Source organism: Anas platyrhynchos, chromosome 6, assembly GCF_047663525.1.
Source record: "Anas platyrhynchos isolate ZD024472 breed Pekin duck chromosome 6, IASCAAS_PekinDuck_T2T, whole genome shotgun sequence".
Taxonomy (NCBI): domain Eukaryota; kingdom Metazoa; phylum Chordata; class Aves; order Anseriformes; family Anatidae; genus Anas; species Anas platyrhynchos.
The window spans coordinates 19,220,409-19,239,411 of NC_092592.1; the positions used below are offsets into that span (position 1 = coordinate 19,220,409).

The following is a 19,003-nucleotide window of genomic DNA, read 5'->3' on the forward strand; positions in this document are numbered from 1 at the left end:
TCCACCCCCTTCCTTTTTAAGTTTTCTTGCATCTCTGTCTTTCTCCCATCTGAGGCACTACAAACAGCACCTCCGAGCCACTTTTTGGCTTGCAGTAAAGCCAAAATGAAGCAACTGTTAAATCTATCAGAACACGTCCTCTGGCTAACCAGTCAGCTCAAATTTGCATGATCTCCTCCACCCCAAGGCCAATTAAGTTGCCACAGCTAATGGGGTCAAAGAAAGACATGTTAGGGTGTAAGACACTGAAAACAGTGAAGGGACACGGAGAATGTAAGGATCAGGTATTGGTACAGTTAATGGAATACAGAAAAATGTCGGGAAGATATAAGACAGGGTAGATAAAATCAGGCCTTTCTGAAGAATAATTATAAGCAACACAAACATGTCATACAAAGATGCTCTTAACAAAACAGAGCATGAAGACCAAGCTTCTTCTGACAGAAAGGAATGCAGAGTATGCTTCCAATCAAGCTAAGACAATCAAAATCACATTCAACTGCAATAGCCTACATTAGCTGAACACTCGGTTAGGTAGATATTTGAATTAATAATACCATTGTGCAGACACCTATGTCACTCATATTGGGATTCCTACCTCTGCTTCATCAAATGTCAGAAGCAAGTCTGATGTTCCAGAAAGGATACCTCTTGATCCATCAATCAGATAGTCACGAGCTGGTACCGAATAAGGATCTGCTTGCAGCATCTGGGCTGCCCGGACAAGTTTGGTGCAGGCATTCTCCACTCTGTGGGAAGTCATCAAACGAAAGTTGTTGATCACTTTGTAAAAGCAACAGATACGGAAAAAGGCTGGAGGATTTGTTTTTAACCTTACTACTTGAAACACTACAAGAAAACTGATCGTTATACATCTTTATAGTTTAAAAAGTGAGATCAGTTTAACAAGACTAATTTTTATTTTTTTGAAGTAAGGCAATCTTCCAGCATAGTGAGCGAAGTATTGTATGTACAGCAGTCAATGCAGGGAGTCATTAAGGAGAGGTCCCAGCCATCATCATGGCAGAACACCTTTTATTCTGAATGACGGGACAGAAAACAAAACAACTGTTCTTTTATTTGCACTGACATTCAAGACGGAATTGCTAAATATTAAATGATAGCTACCTATTAAGACAAAACAAAGAAACAAAAGAAACATAATGAGAAAACTGAGACTCACTGCCCTGCTCCTTGAAGCTACAGACTAGCTTTTCAAAGTCTGTTAACACTCATATGAGAGAAACAGCTTTTAAAATGGCCATAAGATTCAGTGGTATGGTATAAATGTCAAATGCAGCTTGTGATTCCACATGTAAGAACAGAAAGGAGGTTTTACAAAATACTGTCATATACATGTATAATTACAGTAACACAAAGTATTACAATAAACAAATAAGCTCTAAAAATAGGTTATTTCTGTCAAGCCGTTAACATGACAATTTAAAACTGATCAAAACCTGAAACATTTAAGACTTTGGGTTTTGTTTGCTTGTTTTAATTACTTCACAACAGCTTAAAGGAATACAAAACTCGGACTCTGACTCATTACTGACTGTGCTATGACTTTCCTCCTTTCTCTCCCTTTTCTTTAAGAAGAATCTACATACAGACTCTATGCTTGAATGCCATGTGCCCACTCAAACTTCACGAAGTTCCAACAAACACAAAACTCTTTCAGTACAGCAATATTATTTCTCAATGTTTTTCATGCTTCTCAGAGCCCATTTTCTACTGACCGCCTGAACACATCTTCTCTCATACTTTCAATGTTATTGGAAAGTTAGTTATTTCGTTTTCTCCCCTATGCTCCTTGCTACACAAATGGCAAAATTTAATGGTCACTACTAACATTGGATACACTAGAAGTAAGATTCGTTACAGGAAAACACACATTTTTTCATAAAGTAAAGTTTTCATCTAACGGCTCCCTGGAGCAGATCAAATTGGGTCAGCTGCCCTTATCACGACCTGCTCTTCATTGAGACATCTGCTCAGCACATCAGGTGGTGGGAGCTCACAACTCAGCAGGAAAACACAGGAGTACTTCAAGGTGGGAATGGTCTGCTCATTGCTATGCCATGTACTCAGCTCTATTATCAAAGTCAACTGACTGCACTAAATTAGATTTCCCCACTTACTTCTCAAATTTATTCTTTTCAACTCTGCCAAGAAAGGGATTAAACAAATCACCTATTCAGCCAGCTCTGAGACATGCTCAGAAATACTTCATTTCCTACAGTTCAATTTCATGGTCATCTTTTTAATGCCAATTATCATCCCAAGGCTGGCTTTTTCATTTGTGGAAAAAAACAAAAAACAAAAACCCACTAATATAAGTGTGCATTACCTCCAGAAGTCACCACAATGTAGCACAAAAATAAAGTTACTAAAGATTCAAAGATTTCTCCTGCAGTTTTTTCAGAGTTGGACTTTAAAAAGGTAATCCTGCATTTTACTTGTACAATGCCCATTTTGTACAAATTTCCCACTGCATTTAAAAGACCTCAGGAGTGTGCACCATGTAAAAAAAAAGCAGAGAGATGTTAAAAAAAAAAAATACAGATGCCCTCCGATCCTTGCAAGGCATACATGCCAGGAAACAAAAGACTGGCAAGGGGAGTAGGGTGTAAATCAGTTACTTGGATTTTTGCCCCCCAATAAACCACACTTCAAAGAGTTGCTTGTTCTCTCACAGAAATCAAACACATACAAAAGCTCTCAATTTCTTTCATTGCTTCGTTTCAACTTCAAGTTCATTGCTATGGTAAGTTTTCAGCCTAAAACTTCATTAAAGCACAGCTGAGTCACAACATCTTTGATACTTTATGCTCTTAATTTGTATAATTTGCATTTTTGTGTAAAATCCACACCTACAGAATTACACAATAGGACTAAAGAAAACTTCAGATAGGTATGCATTTTATATATGCACTTTAAGACAAAAATATTTTAAGTTCAAACAAATGGAAAAAATAAGCCATAGAAATAAAGAAAGTAATGTTAATGACAGTTTCTGTGAGTTACCACCACCATCACCTATTCTTTGTCACATTCAGAACCAAAGAGCATATAGTATATCTAGTTTGCAAAGGGAAGCAGGTAGGCGCAATAAACATCAGAGCTGAAGGTCTTCCAACACCAAAAGATCCTAAAATACCAGTTCACAGAAGAGCCTGCACAGGCTGTAATATAATGTACATTACACACTAATACATCATAAATAATTCATTTTAATATTCAGGGTGTTGGCTTATAAATAAAAATCACATTTTAAATGCCCAAAGAACAGCTAAATAACTGCTAGATATGTAAACCAAATTGTACTGAACATTAGATAACACCCCGTTTATAGCTGAAGGTCAGTAAGCAAGATGTATTTTGATACTAATTTTTGTAGATGTACACAGATCACAACATAACTGTAACGGAATTGGGTTTGTATAGATCAGAATGTTTATGTACTTTCAAAAAACATTAAAACTGCTAAAATTCAGACAGTGCGTGTGGAAAAACATCTCTCATGTTACTTTGTGGTCTATTTCATTTTGAGTAGTATTTTGTATTGGACTTAATAACATTTCAGAATGACTGCGGTTATTCTGTTTGATTTACTGACAAGCTGTTTCAGAGTTTGGCAATTCTAGCATAGCACCATTTAAAAAAAAAAAACAAAAAACATTATGAAGTACTGTTCAGAATGTTTTTTGTTGTTGTCATTAAAAATAAATAAGAGCTTAAAGACTAATAACTAGTAGTCAAAAAGACCAAGTCTTTTTCATTTTGACAGTTTGAACACTAAAGCAAGATGCTTCAGAGAATCAAGTATTTTACATTTCACATTGCTCATGTGAACTACTAGCCACAGTAAGTGGTGACATCTCTTCACTGGCAAGTAAGTCAACGTGTTTACTGTAGTGTATGAAAGAACAAGCCTGTAAGAAGACAGAGACAGCTGAATAGTTAGAGTAATGCGAGACCATGATACAATCTACCTTCCAGTAACTTAATCGCCCCTACCTTAAGATAAGTCATCCCTATAATCTCACTGTGTTCACTTCACTAGCTTAACGCTGAGAAAATCAGACTTTGGCACAGAGATACCTGCAGCCTAACTTGCATTGTAGATGTAAACAAAAGCAAAGGCAGGGGAATTGTGCCAGGTAGGATTACACATAATTTAGTTACTTTTAAATCAGCTAGCTCTTTTTAAATATTCAGTTCAGAGATGCATGTGAAAGAACTCAGTTTTTCTAAAACCATTTCTCCATTAAGACTAGGAAAACACACTATTCACTTATGTTGTTTCATTTTATGCTCCTAATTACAGAGGATTTAGCATTAACACATAGGTCAGATAGGTAATAACAAATCCATTTTCTTTCTTCTCAGTTTGACAGCCAAAACCATCTAATCCCTGTATTACAAATTAAAAATACAGCTTCATTAAAAAAAAAAAAAAAAAACTTATTTTAGAGGAGTGATTACTATATAAATATGTTAACACCAGCCAAATTCTGTGTGGAGAAGACAGACACGGGTCATGCTATTCCCAACAATGCTATTTTTCAGTAGTCGGTCAGCTTCACTGCTGTTATCTTCTTTAAAAAGCGTGAGGAAAAATTTAGCTTATGCTGAACTTTTTTTTTTTTTCCCCTAGGGATGAAACAAAGATGCCTGCTCAAAATGCCTAAATAAGGCTTGTTTCAGTTTCTAATGACTCCAGTTGAAGTGGCTAAGCTCACTAGAGTTTAGGTTACTTACTGTTCAGAAATATTTTGTTTGCTTTTTAATTTGTGTAAACTTCAGCTGGTTAATATAGCTGACCAGCAATGCAGCTCTAGCTTGGCCACAAAAATGCCAGCATAGAACAGCATTACTGCCAATTTATTAAATGAGTTTGCATATGCGAGTTAAACGCAGACAAATTTTTATTCTGAGTGCAAACAGATCGGGTGTTACACTATTCTTTGTCTAGAGATTGCAGCTTATCCTTCTTTACAAGTATAACGAATAATATAAACACACTGCAAAACATCTGATATAATTTATATGAATTGCTTATATTCCCTCAGGATTAAGACAATTAAAATAAAGAACATGGCATTTTTTAACTCTAGGTCAGTAGTTCCAACGTGGTTTATGTCAGCAGCAAGCAAAGGGATGCATCATAGCTTCTCAGCAGCCAACAAATAGTTCTGCTGCACGCACTCCTACTGGAAAACCTGACACATTACCATCATATATATTACACTTATTATGAACCCTCAACGTCAGTCTTAAGAGAGCCAAAAACACAATCTTTAAGAAGACTAAACCAATCTTCTCCCTCATCCTCCAAGAGTCGTCGCCTCAAGTCTGGTGGTCATTTTGAGCGTGGAAAATATGCACAGGGAATGCATTGCTCATGCATGCACAGTTTTTATTATCCTATCAGACGTGTATCAGTACAAGTTTTGTAGAAATCCCTTAGAGAGGACTGCCAGTTCCTGAACCAGCACTTAAGAAACAAGCACACCTCCCCTCAAAAGAAAAACAACCCTCATCTGTTTCACCTCCTGAATCCAAGTCCTGCCCTTAAACACAGAAACAGGTAGGGCTCACTTGGCAGCTCATTCATGACTGTCACTTGTTCCTACAACACACAAGTCAGTGATGATATACTCCACAGTGTTAACAAGAAACCATTATTAATAAGTACTAGTTCACTCTATTATAAATTCCAGGTTAACAAAAAACAACAAATGCAACAGGTTATCTATCATTCATGAATGCCATTGATCATTCAAAATTCATGTTACTGAATCTTAAGTACCACATGAAGTATATTTCATTACTGGGACATGGTTTTGCTTTCCATTTTTACTGTATTACAATCCAAGCAGTCATGCATTGCTGCACAGGGCCCTTGCTTTCCGCATGAAGTGGTACCATTTAGCAGTGCTTATATCACATTTCTATAGTAACTTAACTATGTAAGTCTCCAGAATCTGCTACATGTTGATCAAAGCCTGGTTGCTGTAAGCAATTAACAAGTCTTTTCCTTAATCCCTTACTCGCTTTAGTGAACATGAAGCTATAATGAAGTAAAACTCTACACATCCTAGAAAATGAGTACAGCATTACACACTCACATACAACTCACTAAGAAGCAAGAAAATGGTTTTAGTCTCATTTTAATACACATACACACACACCCTCCAATAAATAAATATTCAGAAAAGAACAAATCCTACCAAACAAAACAGCCAAACAAGATCACACACCAGAAACACAGCATAATAAACACTGTAGTGGACTGTATCAAAGGCCCATTTAGCAAAGTATCCTGTCTGCAAAAGCAGCTACGAATACATGCCTTCTGTGGCTTAAGAACAGGATAAGCATTTATCATACTTCCTTTGGGCACTCTCCCATTCTCCAACAATTTTCAGTTCTTAAGATTTCCTGTAGTTTGCCTATTTGATATTCCACAATGAATTCATCTGAATACTTGCCTGTTATCCTCCAAACTTACATAAAGGAACTGTAATAGTACCTGACCCACATAAATAACCTTCCCCTACTGTTGGTTTATGAACTATCTTAACGCAATGCCCTCATCAAGTTCTTGCACAGGAAGAAAAGTAGAAACTTCACCTTTTCCATATTCAAGGTATGAGATAGTAGCATATAGTGACATTTTAGCCTCTCATCCTTCACTGATAAACCTAATTGTTGGTTTACTTTGCGACCACTACTGAGCATATTAAGGGTGCTTTCACCAGCGTATCTCAGAACCAGAACCTTGCTGTCATTGTCAGTGACAGTCAGTTCAAAGCCAATCATCCTGTCAGAAGCAAGAGCTGCTGCTCTCCCACACACAGGCACCACTTCAGATCTTTCAAAATTATTTCATCCACATTAAAATAACTTACTTTAATATGCTCCTGCTGTAATACGTTCCTGCTCTTCTGCATAAGATTTTGGGTAAATCATCAAGTAGTTTCACCTCACTGCTCATTCTAGTTTCCAGGGCATTAGTGAACACTGTTAAAAGCACCAATACCAGCCCAGATCTTTAAAGCCCAACTAATTACCACTGCCATTGCTAGGGTTAACCATGTAATTCTTCCTTTCATTTTCAATCTACTCTTTTCCATTAAAGATCTTCTCTTATTACCATGCCTACTTCACTTTCTTTAAAAGCCTTCAGACTGCTCCAAAAACTTCAGAAACCAATGTGTACCATACAACTTTGATTAGCCTTTTCCTGTTTGTAATATTTCTAGACACCATGTATCTAAGACACCAAGAGGCATCTTAGAACACAGAATTTCCCTCACCTGAAACACTTCAATCACCCAAAGCAAATATGTACATCTATTTAGGACCTGCTAGTTCTCCTTCTTTGCACAGAACTTCTAGTCATTTGCTCCATAGGCATGTGAGACCTACAGATTTCCTGCTCCCCAAACTCCCCTCAGCGGAAGCTTCTCAGGCAGTAGCAATGCCTTGATGGACATTCTGGGTAGTCTCCAGTGAGTGACGGTAGCTCACTAATAACTTAGCTCATAAAATATCCTGAGTTGGAAGGGACCCACAAGAATCATTAAGTCCAACTCTTGGCTCCACACACCACCACCCAAAAATCAGACCACATACCTGAGAGTGCTGTCTAAATGCTTCTTAAATTTCAGCAGGTTTGATGCCATGACCACTGCCCTGGGGAGCCTGTCCTAGTGCCTGACCACCCTCTGGGTGCAGAACCTTTCCCCAACACCCAGCCTGACCCTCCCCTGTCCCAGCTCCATGCCGTTCCCTCGGGTCCTGTCGCTGTCCCCAGAGAGCAGAGCTCAGCACCTGCCCCTCCGCTCCCCTCGTGAGGGAGCTGCAGGCCACCATAAGGCCTCCCCTCAGCCTGCTGAACAAACCAAGGGACCTCAGCTGCTCCATATACATGGCCTTCTAGACCCTTTTCCATCTTTGTAGCTCTTCTCCAAACACGAATTGTTTTGTCTGCCACAACATAAGAACATCAGAGTGCACACAGTGCTTGAGGTGAGGCTGAACCTCAGCACTGCTGTGCCTGATGCACCCAGTACAAGGTTGGCCCTTTTGGCTGCCAGGGCACGCTGCCAATGGTGTTCAACTTGTTGTCATCCATATGCCCCAGATCCCTTTCTGTGAGGGCTATCCAGTCTCTCATCCCTCCATCTAAACCTATAGCCAGAGCTGCCTCATCCCAGTTGCAGAATCCAGCACTTGCTCTTGTTGAACAAGTAGGTTGATAACTTCTCCATCCTCTCATCTGTCATAAGATCTCTAATTTATTTCATTTTTGAACTTGAACTATTTCATTTTTCAACTTCTATAATTCATTAGAGTACCTGGTCCTAGCACTTTTTTTAATTACTCATTTTGTCAACCTACACTGGAACATTTTTTTCACTGCCATAGTGGAAGTTCTCTTCTAACTTCATCTTTGTTCTCCATTTCATTGTTTTTCCAATTGTCTGTTTTCTTAGTTTAAGTATCTGCTTATTTTGTTTTGGGGAATACAGTAAAGTACAAATTCCTTCTGTACGTATTAGAGAACATCAATGGAGAGGTCACTGACTTGAGTGTATAGAGCAAGGTCACTTCAGAGTGAAAGTCTGCCAGTTGACAGTCCGAAGCTTGGCAATTCCACAAGAAGTTGTGATCTACGATGTTTAAGATTTAAGACAACAGAAGGAGAGGATCATTCATCCTTGACAGAGCCATGAAATTAAGAATGTCAGTCACTACTCTTCAAATGCCTCAGATTTTCACATGTATATGTGTTTGTGTTCCAGATTTTCCACAGTAATACCACACATCAGCTGGCTCTACTGCCACCTTCACACTTTTCCATCAAATTAACACAAGATTTGAGAACATACATCTCTGATACCGTTAGGCAAAACAACGGCATATAGGTAAGTGGTAGTGTTAGTCTGAAAAAAAAAGTTTATTTTTAAAGGAAAACATACCACAAATATACAGAAATATAACAGGGAAAGTCCCTGTTGGCAGAAAGGTCATTTCTAAATGAAGGTCAAACTGAAGTTTACAAAGAATTATTCAAATGAGAGCATTTTCTAATATGTACAGCAAAAGTTTATAACAATGACCCATCATTGGAACATGTTTTCGGTACCAACAGTAGAACATTTACAATAAAATGAGTTTACTTGATGAATGCTGGTGGCATATCCCTTTTCAAGATCTGGTCTTCTGTTGTCTGAACTGTCTCTTTTCCAACCTGCAGGAGAAAGAAATCATATGTAAGATTTAGAACATCAGTGCAAAGCCTGTAAGAATACAAATAGCAACAACAACTAAAGAAGGATTTGTGCTAGTGACACGTCCTTTCACTAACTTAGTTGCTGCTGTATCTAGTTATGAGACCTTTATACCAAGTTAGCCTTATGTTTTAGAAATCAGTCCTTGTCACTCACCAGCAACCCCAATAAATTAACTGGCAGGGTACTCATCTCCCACAATGCTCCACAGAAACAATATTATTTGTTCACCACATTTGTGTTAAAATATAAATCACAATCAACTCTGCAGGCTTCCCTCCCTCCTGACCCAAGTGTCAGAAATCAAGTTCAAAGTTGGAAAAGATTGGAAAAGTTCAATAGCAAAATGAAGGCACTCTATTAGAAAAATGTAGTTAATTACTGAGAACACACTCCACATCTCACATCATCCTTAGGCAGAAATAATTACAAAAAAGCTAATAAAGGGAGAGATAGAATAAGATCTGGGTTTTTCTGCATACTAGCTCATGGTATACAATAGAAGTCTTTATAATTGGTAGCTGGCTCCCTGGACTCTGAGATCACCAACTTGACAAAATATTTCCAGCTCCTTTGTTCACTGTATTTTCCAGCTGAATAAGCCATTCATAAAGGCATCACAGAGCAGAAGGTCTTTAACCCAGACACTAGTGTGTGTCAAGAGCTGCCAGGCCTGCTCAAGCTAGACAAGATAGCACTGAAAAATCCTCAATCAGCTGGTGTTTAAAGGTTTGTTGTTTTTTGACAGTTTCTAGTGTGCCAGCATGCTCAGCAGTTGGCAATTCTAGTGTTGTACAGCCTTCTAGAAGCACCACTTAGCTGCACATTTACTCCATTTGCCAGAATTGCTGACTTGCTTTCTACCTACTTGTGTAGTTTTCAGAGGGGCTTTACAGACATACCCTAACCCTAATACTCTATTTGGTTCAAATAGTAGAGTCAGCCTGGCCTACATTTAATATTTCTTAATTTAACTAGTGTTACATTTGCAATTAGTCATGTAGATATTTTTAAGTGACAGAGGGAAGAACAGAAGATGCTAAAGGTTTTCAAATTTATACTAGGCTTCTGTCTCTATGCTGACTGTAGCTCACTAACAGCTGTACACGCCGCTAGTACACAGCGCTGCAGTATTGCCATGACTCCAACTTGATGACAGTGCCTCAGGAGCACCCTTATGTCTCATTCTCCATTTCTTAGGGCAGAGTTACATGACCCCCCCCCCCCAGACAGTACACCATTGTTCTATTTATTTCCATTGCATTTCATTTTTATTTTTTTAATATTTATTTGCACATGCATGATAGAGGCAATACCAAAAATGAGTTATTTGAATAAACCCGGGATTACAATGATAGATTGTGCAGACAGGGAAGGCTGTCATGAGGTGAAGAAGAGTAATACTTCATTTCCAAGATCTAGTGGGAGTAAGCCCATTGCCTTCAGAATTTGTCTTGCAGATGCACCAACCTGCATGTAGTTCAAGATTTTTATTTTTTTATTTTTATTTTCATACTGAGTATTTTTGAGGATACACTTATTAAGGTATGAAATTCAGTTTGCAAGCAAGTAACGTAGAGATCACAGCTCTAATAACTAGTATTCAGCTTGTTATCTTTGATTGAACAGTCAGTCACAAACAACTAAGAAACAATTTCTGTGTACATCACAATGCTTTATTTCAATTAATACAGGTTTATTAGCCCAGTCTGAAAAGTCTCTTCTTTAAGAGAATATACTTAAGCTCAATATAGTTATAGACAAACACTTGATATATTTACATGTAAACACACAGGCATTCTTTGCTATGCCTAGCTAGAACCTTTAGTCTTCACATGAAAGTAACAGAGAACCAGTCAGTTTCCATTTTGATTTTCTGTGGGGAGCTTTAACCTCAGAACTTTTGGAACAGAAACTGTCTTTGTCCTAGACTACCAGAAGAGCCTATTTCTCTTCCAGTTCATCACAAAGCAGAAACTCACTCCTCCTGTATTCTTAGCACTATATAGCACCCAGACAAGACGTGAGATTTTGAGCAGTTCCTACAATGTCTCAATTTAAAAGGTCAATCTTCCTAAAAAAAAAAAAAACATGAAAAGTAATTTCTGAAGTACCAACACTGCTCATACTCAATCTGTTTCAACATAAAACCCTGTGGTTCAATTGAAAGCATTCCGTATTTATGTAGCTATTAACCTTTTCAGAAGCTCTTTGGATTTGTAACCAAGGTATGGAGACAGCATAACACAGCATTACCGCATAGGATTTAACAGGCGTGTTCTCAAAACCTGAAGCCACATTCAAAGCTAAAAATACACAATCCCATGAAGTTTTGTTTTCTCCTTTTCAGCTATGTGTCTAGGAGAATTTTTTACTTCTTGTTTCCATGAGATCCAGTTTCTTCAGACTGAACTTCATATGAACTGCATAGATTTCAGATGCACCAGTGTAACAGGATAGATATTCACCACTCAGCTCCACCTTCCCCAAAGTCTAATGACAAAGGAATTAAAGAGGCAGGGGTTCTTCTTAAGATGTAATATCTATGCATTCCCTGTTTCAGACAGAAAGGTTTGTACAGCTTCATGCTAATAAAGAACAGTTACCTTGAGAACCTTTTTCTATTCCTATTCAACAGGATAAGTGTGGGGGAAAAACAGGATTCAAACTCATGTTTCCAATATTCTTACCACCTAAAATAATCCTCCCTTAACTGAGAGGCAGCACTCTCAACAGAACTTAAATTACCACTTCTAAATAATGAATTGGTTATTACCCACTGCATCAAAGCAACTTTGCAGTTATTAACACAGTAACCAGACCTACAGTTCTTCAATGTTTTTATCTGCACAGAGCAAGGGAAGTTCTCAAGAAGAAGTTATGAAGATAGTTCCACTGTTACGATTTCAACGCATCCATATTCATCTCAATACTCTGTGTGAAGTAGGGACTTCATAAGAGGAGCTTCACTTAAACTGAAGTAATGAGCTACTTCCCTGCTACTTAAATACAGGTAAGCTGAGACCATCAAGCTCGCAAGCCTAGAAATTTAAAGAAAATCAGACACACGTGGCCACTGGAAGGCTTCTAGGGGCACAGCTAGAAGGACCAGGAGGAAATGAAGATGTCCTGCTGCTTTGGGATTTTAATTTTATTCATATATCTTATGCTTATCTATCATTGATTTGTAGTAGAATTTGTAGATCAGTATGCTTCCGGTTTCCTGCTCTGGAGTACTTTCTTGGTGGAAAAGCAAGAGAAAGACTTTCTCTTGGGCCGTGTTTTACAGCTTTTTGTCATGTTTGCTTCTGCTGTAAGAAAACACAGGACAGGAAGACCCCAAAAGGTCCCTTTCCAATCTTCTTAGTATGTTGCACATAGCTAAGAACAGTTTTTCATTAAGAAGGGGAAATAGTTTCAGCTCCTGTAATTCTTCAAGAGTTGGTTTGAACCACAACACAAGACACCACAAACATCCAGTAGTGCCTAGTTCTACTTGTGGGAAGAATTTGAAGGACAAATTGCTTCTATGATATGAAAACCATGTTTATCATTAGAGTCCAAGGCTTGTTTGTCAGTCTTTGTGGGTTGGGGGAAACACAAAAGCAAAGATTCTCCTCAATGCCTACATTGACACTACCAAAAATTTGCCAAATGTTTGAAGTGAAACTCTTCTTGCAGCTTTTATGTTAAACACAGTTAAAAAGGATTAGGACATGTTAATTTCCATGATGTTACAGAAGCTGATTCAAAACCTCTGTCATTTTATCAAGGAGCCCAAAAATATTCCTTTGTCAACATGCAGTGAACACACACAGCCCTGGCTGTAACAGTAGCAGAGCCCCAAGTTTCTCTTGAGGACTAAGCTGCAGTAATAGTTTTGCTTGACAAATTCAGAGTGCTAATCAAATTATCTGGTCTGTATGCTGTAAAAGCAACTTCATCACAAGCCATCTCATTAAAATCCAGTTGCTGGTTTGTGCATTCTTCCATGTTCAGCAAGCCTCTAGGAAGCATAGTGTCAATGGGAGCATATAATCTCACATCAGAAATTTGTTGCAAACCAGCACAGCTCCATGAAGTTCTCCACAACTTGTCAATTTCTTTAAATGTCTGTCCTGAAACAAACTCAGGTATTTGCTTTAACTCCACAAGGAAAACAGTTTCTACATTGCATATCTATTTCTGAAATCCTGCTAAGATGATCTATTATATCTTAAATAATTTCAAAGCAAAGTTGGCCAGTCCTTTTATCTCATCATATTTCTGTGAAGTAAAAACTGGCCTTGATTTCCAGACTATGAACAATCCATAAGGCAGGGAATTGACACAACATTCATGCCTACTTGCTAGCACAGATTTTTTGTTTTAGTCCAGAACAAAAACAACAACATGAACAGAGATAACTAAATTTCCTTGTGAAAGGACTCTGAATACAGCTTACAGACTCGGTGGCCTTACACATAATATAAGAACAATGACAGCTGAAGCTAATGGTAACCAGTTGCATACTCTGTACCTTTCAGAGTTCATCCCTTCCCCCAAGGCTTGCCCTTCGAAGGTCAAAGCACATCCTTTATCTTCAAAAGAGTTCAGAGACAGTTTGTCTCACTGGACTCAAAGTGGCAAGGGTACAATAACTACTTCACAATTGTTCACTTTTCCCTTTGTGAAACCAGTCATTTGAGCCAAATTAATAGGGAAAGCCTTTGAGAAGAGGGAAGGGGCTCCAGCAGCAAAAAGAGAAGCAAAGGGTACTTAGCTCCATTTTCCTTCATTGTTGTCAGCCACAGTATTTTCACTGCAAACCACATCCTGTTTTTATTTACAGTATCAAGCAGATCCAGTTGTTGGTATTTCACTTCATTTCACTCCCATCTTTTCAAGACAGCTGCTCAAGTGACTATTTTAATCAGGCTCTGACCCCTAGCTACTGTCATGCACATGATAAGTGTTAGCAAAACAGAACTGCATGCATCCTGGAAAAAGTGACAAAGCTTTGTGCTTTGCTGTTAAATACAACAGCTTCAGGGTGTATCATTGCATTTCTTGGTCCTCCCCAAATTTCACAAGTCATTCAAGAATTTGGATGAGATAACATTAACAACATCCAATAAAGGTTTGTTTTCTTGGGGGTTGTTTTTTTTTTCCCCCTCTCCAAACAGTGAATGGAAGAGACAAGCAATCTTGAAAAGTTTCATAAAAAAGAACAGGGTTACATGTTATTCCTCTCTTTAATGTTTCTCATCCCACATGATTGAAACAAGTGATTTGTAACTAAGAGAAGTTAACCTTTATTGTATCTAAACTACATGGTATGCTTTGCCTTCAAAGGCTCCCTTGAAAGCATTGAATGAAGTCAGTTTCCAATTTCATCACTACTCATCTCACTTAGACTGTTAGATTGATACATAATTTAAATTAGATAGTTTAGCACTGATTTAAGTAGCTTTATTTAAGTTCTCCTACTTAATGTAGTGGAATAGGGCAATACAATTAAAGGCTGAAATTTAAGTCTAAAGAAACAGCTTAATTCTTATTTTGCTTCCAATTTAAAGCAACCTAACAATGCACATACTTGTGCATCTGTCAACTGGACTGCTCCTTTTTCCCTTCAAGCTAGGCACAAACCTAAATAGACCAAATCAGAGCCTAGCTGCTTTGCCTCTAAGTTAATATGGATGCTGTATATTGGCTCTGGGGTAATCATGAGAAAACCAAGAGACTGCATTCCAAGCATAGCAAGGCATAGTTTCAAAGTCCTCTGGCAATAAGTCAAGTAAATTAGAACACTCCAACCATCTGGTCCCTAAAACAGCAAGCTGACCTACCTGTCTATACTGGAGATTAAGACAAATTCAGTTGGCTCGAGGCAAAGGAAATCCTGTTGTCCAAGTAAAATACATAACTATAGAACAAAAACCATATGGAAAACTGGAAGCAACATCATTTGGGTACCAAAGATACTTATTCATACTGTTAGTGTCTGCTTTGGTTAATTCTAAGATACATAAACTTGACATAAAGGAAACAAAAGCACAGACTATGTGAGACTTTACATAACTACACTAATTTCTGTTGAAAACTGCTTTAAGATACTGTAACTCCACTTAGATCTAGTAACTTAAGAGAGCTTCAGGCACATACAGAACTCAGCTGGAGAAATAAGATACAGTAATCACCCTCTGGAAATGAAATTTGCAGCCAAATTAGCTACTTTTACCTTACAAGGAAGTCTATGGAAGGTTCCTCATACCATACAGCACACAGACTTTGAAAGCACTTCCAGTTCATTCCTGCACACCCAGAGCTGTGAATCATCATGAAGTCTGAGCACCTCGTATGAATCCTGCTGCAGAAGTACAGATTAGTACTGTCCTGAATGATAACAGATGATACCAGAGCTAATTTCTCTCCTTGTTCAGATGCCTGTCTGAACAGCAAACACCACGCACAACGGTGCTTTAAGTAACCCTGCATCTTCTAGTACCTACCAAAACCCTATCCAACATGCAGCTACGCAATTTTCCCCCACAAGTAACTGAGATACATCCTGTCCTTCCTTTTAGTATAAACACTAAACCAAGTGTTCAGTCAAAGAGAAGTATCAAGAGATTTAGGATTATATCACCAACCAAGCCAAAATGCTTCACCACAGCAAGTTCATCCATATTTCAAGGGCATAAAAATTTTTCTTCCACATACTCACAGGTTACTCCTCTACCTCCCTTATAGATGACAAAACTGGACTGAAACAGCCTCTAAAACAACCCGAACTATGGCTTCACATAGGTAGTAATAGACTTACTAGATTCCCAGATTGTTTTTGCTACATCAGAATGCAGAGTTTGAGGTGGTCTTCATAAAAATCACATCACACTGGTATTTAATTTATTTGTGTTGGCACAGAAAACATTCAAGGAACCAAGAGACAAATGAACACACTTATTTAGTGAATAATGAGTTTCAGAAGCAGAGAAGGTTCACCAAGTTTAAGACCTCCCACTACATAAAGTAGAAGTCACATGTCTACTATAAATGCCTTCATTTTGATATTCAGTTCAATTTAAGATCCACTTGTTACTTTCAATTTTTTTTTTTTTGAAGACAGATAATTTCACATGTATTGCTAGCTACATGAAGAATTTTCACGTAGCAAAACCAGAAGTGTAGGTTAGCTATCAGACTGAATTTTAGTATCTTCTGTTCATTAGATATAAGCTTGGTCAGCACTCCTTCCCTTCTGAACTCCCCCCACGAGCATCAGTGGTTCCTGAGTAAGACTTCCTTTTTTCTTAGGGTTCAACACAGCCACAGTTCACTGCAAGAAGGTAGAGTTTTGCAGCACAAGAAAGGAAAAAGCAGGTTCAAACAACACTTCTGATAGCAAACAAAAAAGAGCATCCATTTTCAGACTTGAAGCCACAACAAAATGAGAATATAGATTCACTTCTAGCCTCTAACAGCAGTGATGCTTATCAGTACCAAGATAGCCAAACAGAACAATACTCACCATCCCACTATTTACATGACATTGTGTTTTAACTTACTCTAAACACCATTATTGACACAGCTACTGTCATAAAGCCACCTTTCATTCCAACCAGTTCTGAAATTCTTACTATTCCCTCCCCAGCACTCATGGCTCTGCTCCAGAAACTTGTTCTCATATGCCCATCAGATGATTGCTCATTTATCTGAATCTTTATTTCCAGCATTTACTTCCATGATCTTAACAGGTTACTAAAACTGGGTTTAGGGCTAAACAATGTAATGAAGGAGGGAAGGAACATGTAAGAGATGCAGCTTTCACTTGTTTACTCAAGTCAACCTGCAAAGGCAAGAACTAAATAGAACTCAACTTTTAAGTAAAAGTGCACAAGGAAACATTTTTCACTGGGTCCTTTCACTATTTAAAATATATATATATATTTCCCTATTGTAATACATACATGGTTGAAGAAACAGGCACTTATCTCACAATCTGGGACAAGTCCATAGTAAATGTTTCTTCACCAGCAGAAGATACACTAACATAACGTTTTACACTGATTATTCATCTTCTGCAGTGATATTAGGCAATTTGTTTTTCTTAAGAGACTCATTTTTCTTGTGTAACAGTTGATTCCAGTGTAAAGTTAATGGCATAAATCATTGCTCAAATGTTTAACGTGATGCTTTGGTTAGCCACAACAGTATCTAGTTACATTAAATAGAATAAGGACTATAAATGGTGGGCTGTTTTCCAAGAGACAGAGCTCATTCACAGCACCCTTAAAACCTTACCAGTGTCATAAACTTGGTATTACATGATTATTTTCCAAGTTGCTTTTGCACCTAGTGCTCACGGCCACTTATACCTGCTCTGCAATTAATTCAGTGTGTAGAATATGACTCACTTATGTGGGAATCACCACAAAGAATTTGCAAACAAAGCATCCTCTATCAGACTTCTGCCAACTGCATGCATGTTTTTAATAAAATCAGATAACAAAGTGTCTGATCTGACAACTGCTCTGGGTTAGATGAAACAAGAAAATTAGCATCAGCAAGAAACTCAAAAGGTCACAATCAAGTACTTAAACAATGGAAGGAAACTAAAACACCTTCACCATTTCATATTATCTAATTGCTACCATATTTAGTTTTTAGTTATAGGTGGCAATTCTGTTTTTTAGAAGCTTACTCACACACAACCCAAACAACAGCACTTCGTCTTTTTTTGAGGAAGTTGTTCTGAATTTAAAAGCAACAGAAGAGAAGAGCATCACTCTTCTTAGAAACCACTATACCGGTGTGAGACAACAACTACACATTTCTGGGGCAGCTAGCAAGCCAAGAAAAACACCTGTCTGAGGAAAGGAACTGCTCAGCTATGAAATCAAAACCTATATCCTTTGAGTTTAGGAAACCCCTCATACCCTACCAATGCCATGCTACATACAACAGTAAATCAGCACCACCAAAATATTTGAAGCAAAAGCCACACGCAGGAGAGAGTTTGTTTGACACCTTTTCTTCCTGCCGAGAACATTGATGTAGAGATGTGCCACAAAAGAGGCTAAGAAATAGCTCTTCAAACCATTTACTGCTTCAGAATTACGAAGTTTCTTTAGCATTCCACTACCCCGAGTAATTGGAGAAGAGGTCAGATTCTACCTGCCCCCACCAAAAACTACAATAGCAAAATTACTATGCCAGAAGTTGGCTTGCAATTGGGAGAAAAAATATATTCTAGATTTCGGAGTTACAATAATCTGTCAAGCAGGGGGGAAGGAAATGGGAACAACAGAAGAAATACATTTCTTCCTGCTGCATGGGGGGTGGGCTGGGCTGACAGCCCAAGTGCCAGAACAGCCTGCTCAGGGAGCTGAGGAATGCACGTTCTCTCCAGCATTAACTTCACAGAAGTGCAAGTAGTGCTATGCTTTGTAAAGTTACCATTTTTTCCAGAGGAAGACCGAAGGAAATCTGAAACAAAACTAAAATTTATTGATGTTCCCACTCCTTGATTTTCTGAAAAAGGCAACTTTTTTAAAAAGCAGCATAGAATCAAGCAGCACTTTCTCAGCTGCTACAGTTAAGTCAATCATTTGGCAATTGCTGGCCCTTCACAGTCCAATTTTTTGTCATTGTATCAGGGCACACTAAATAAAAATTGACCTTTTCACTACTGCTCTGCCCGAGTTTGGAAGAAA

The 19,003-nt window shown here is 38.1% G+C and overlaps 1 protein-coding gene across 4 annotated transcripts in view; it reads right to left on the reverse strand.

Moving 5' to 3' along the window:
- The window catches only part of VCL (vinculin), a 62,382-nt gene that overhangs the window by 32,100 nt on the left and 11,279 nt on the right, over positions 1-19,003 (reverse strand). For all 4 annotated transcript variants that reach the window (XM_027459788.3, XM_027459787.3, XM_027459790.3 and 1 more), the window contains exons 2-3: positions 9,195-9,265; positions 599-749 (exon numbers count right to left, since the gene is read on the reverse strand). In XM_027459788.3, the coding sequence (XP_027315589.3) occupies positions 599-749; positions 9,195-9,265 (222 nt within the window). The remainder of the gene's footprint in view (positions 1-598; positions 750-9,194; positions 9,266-19,003) is intronic.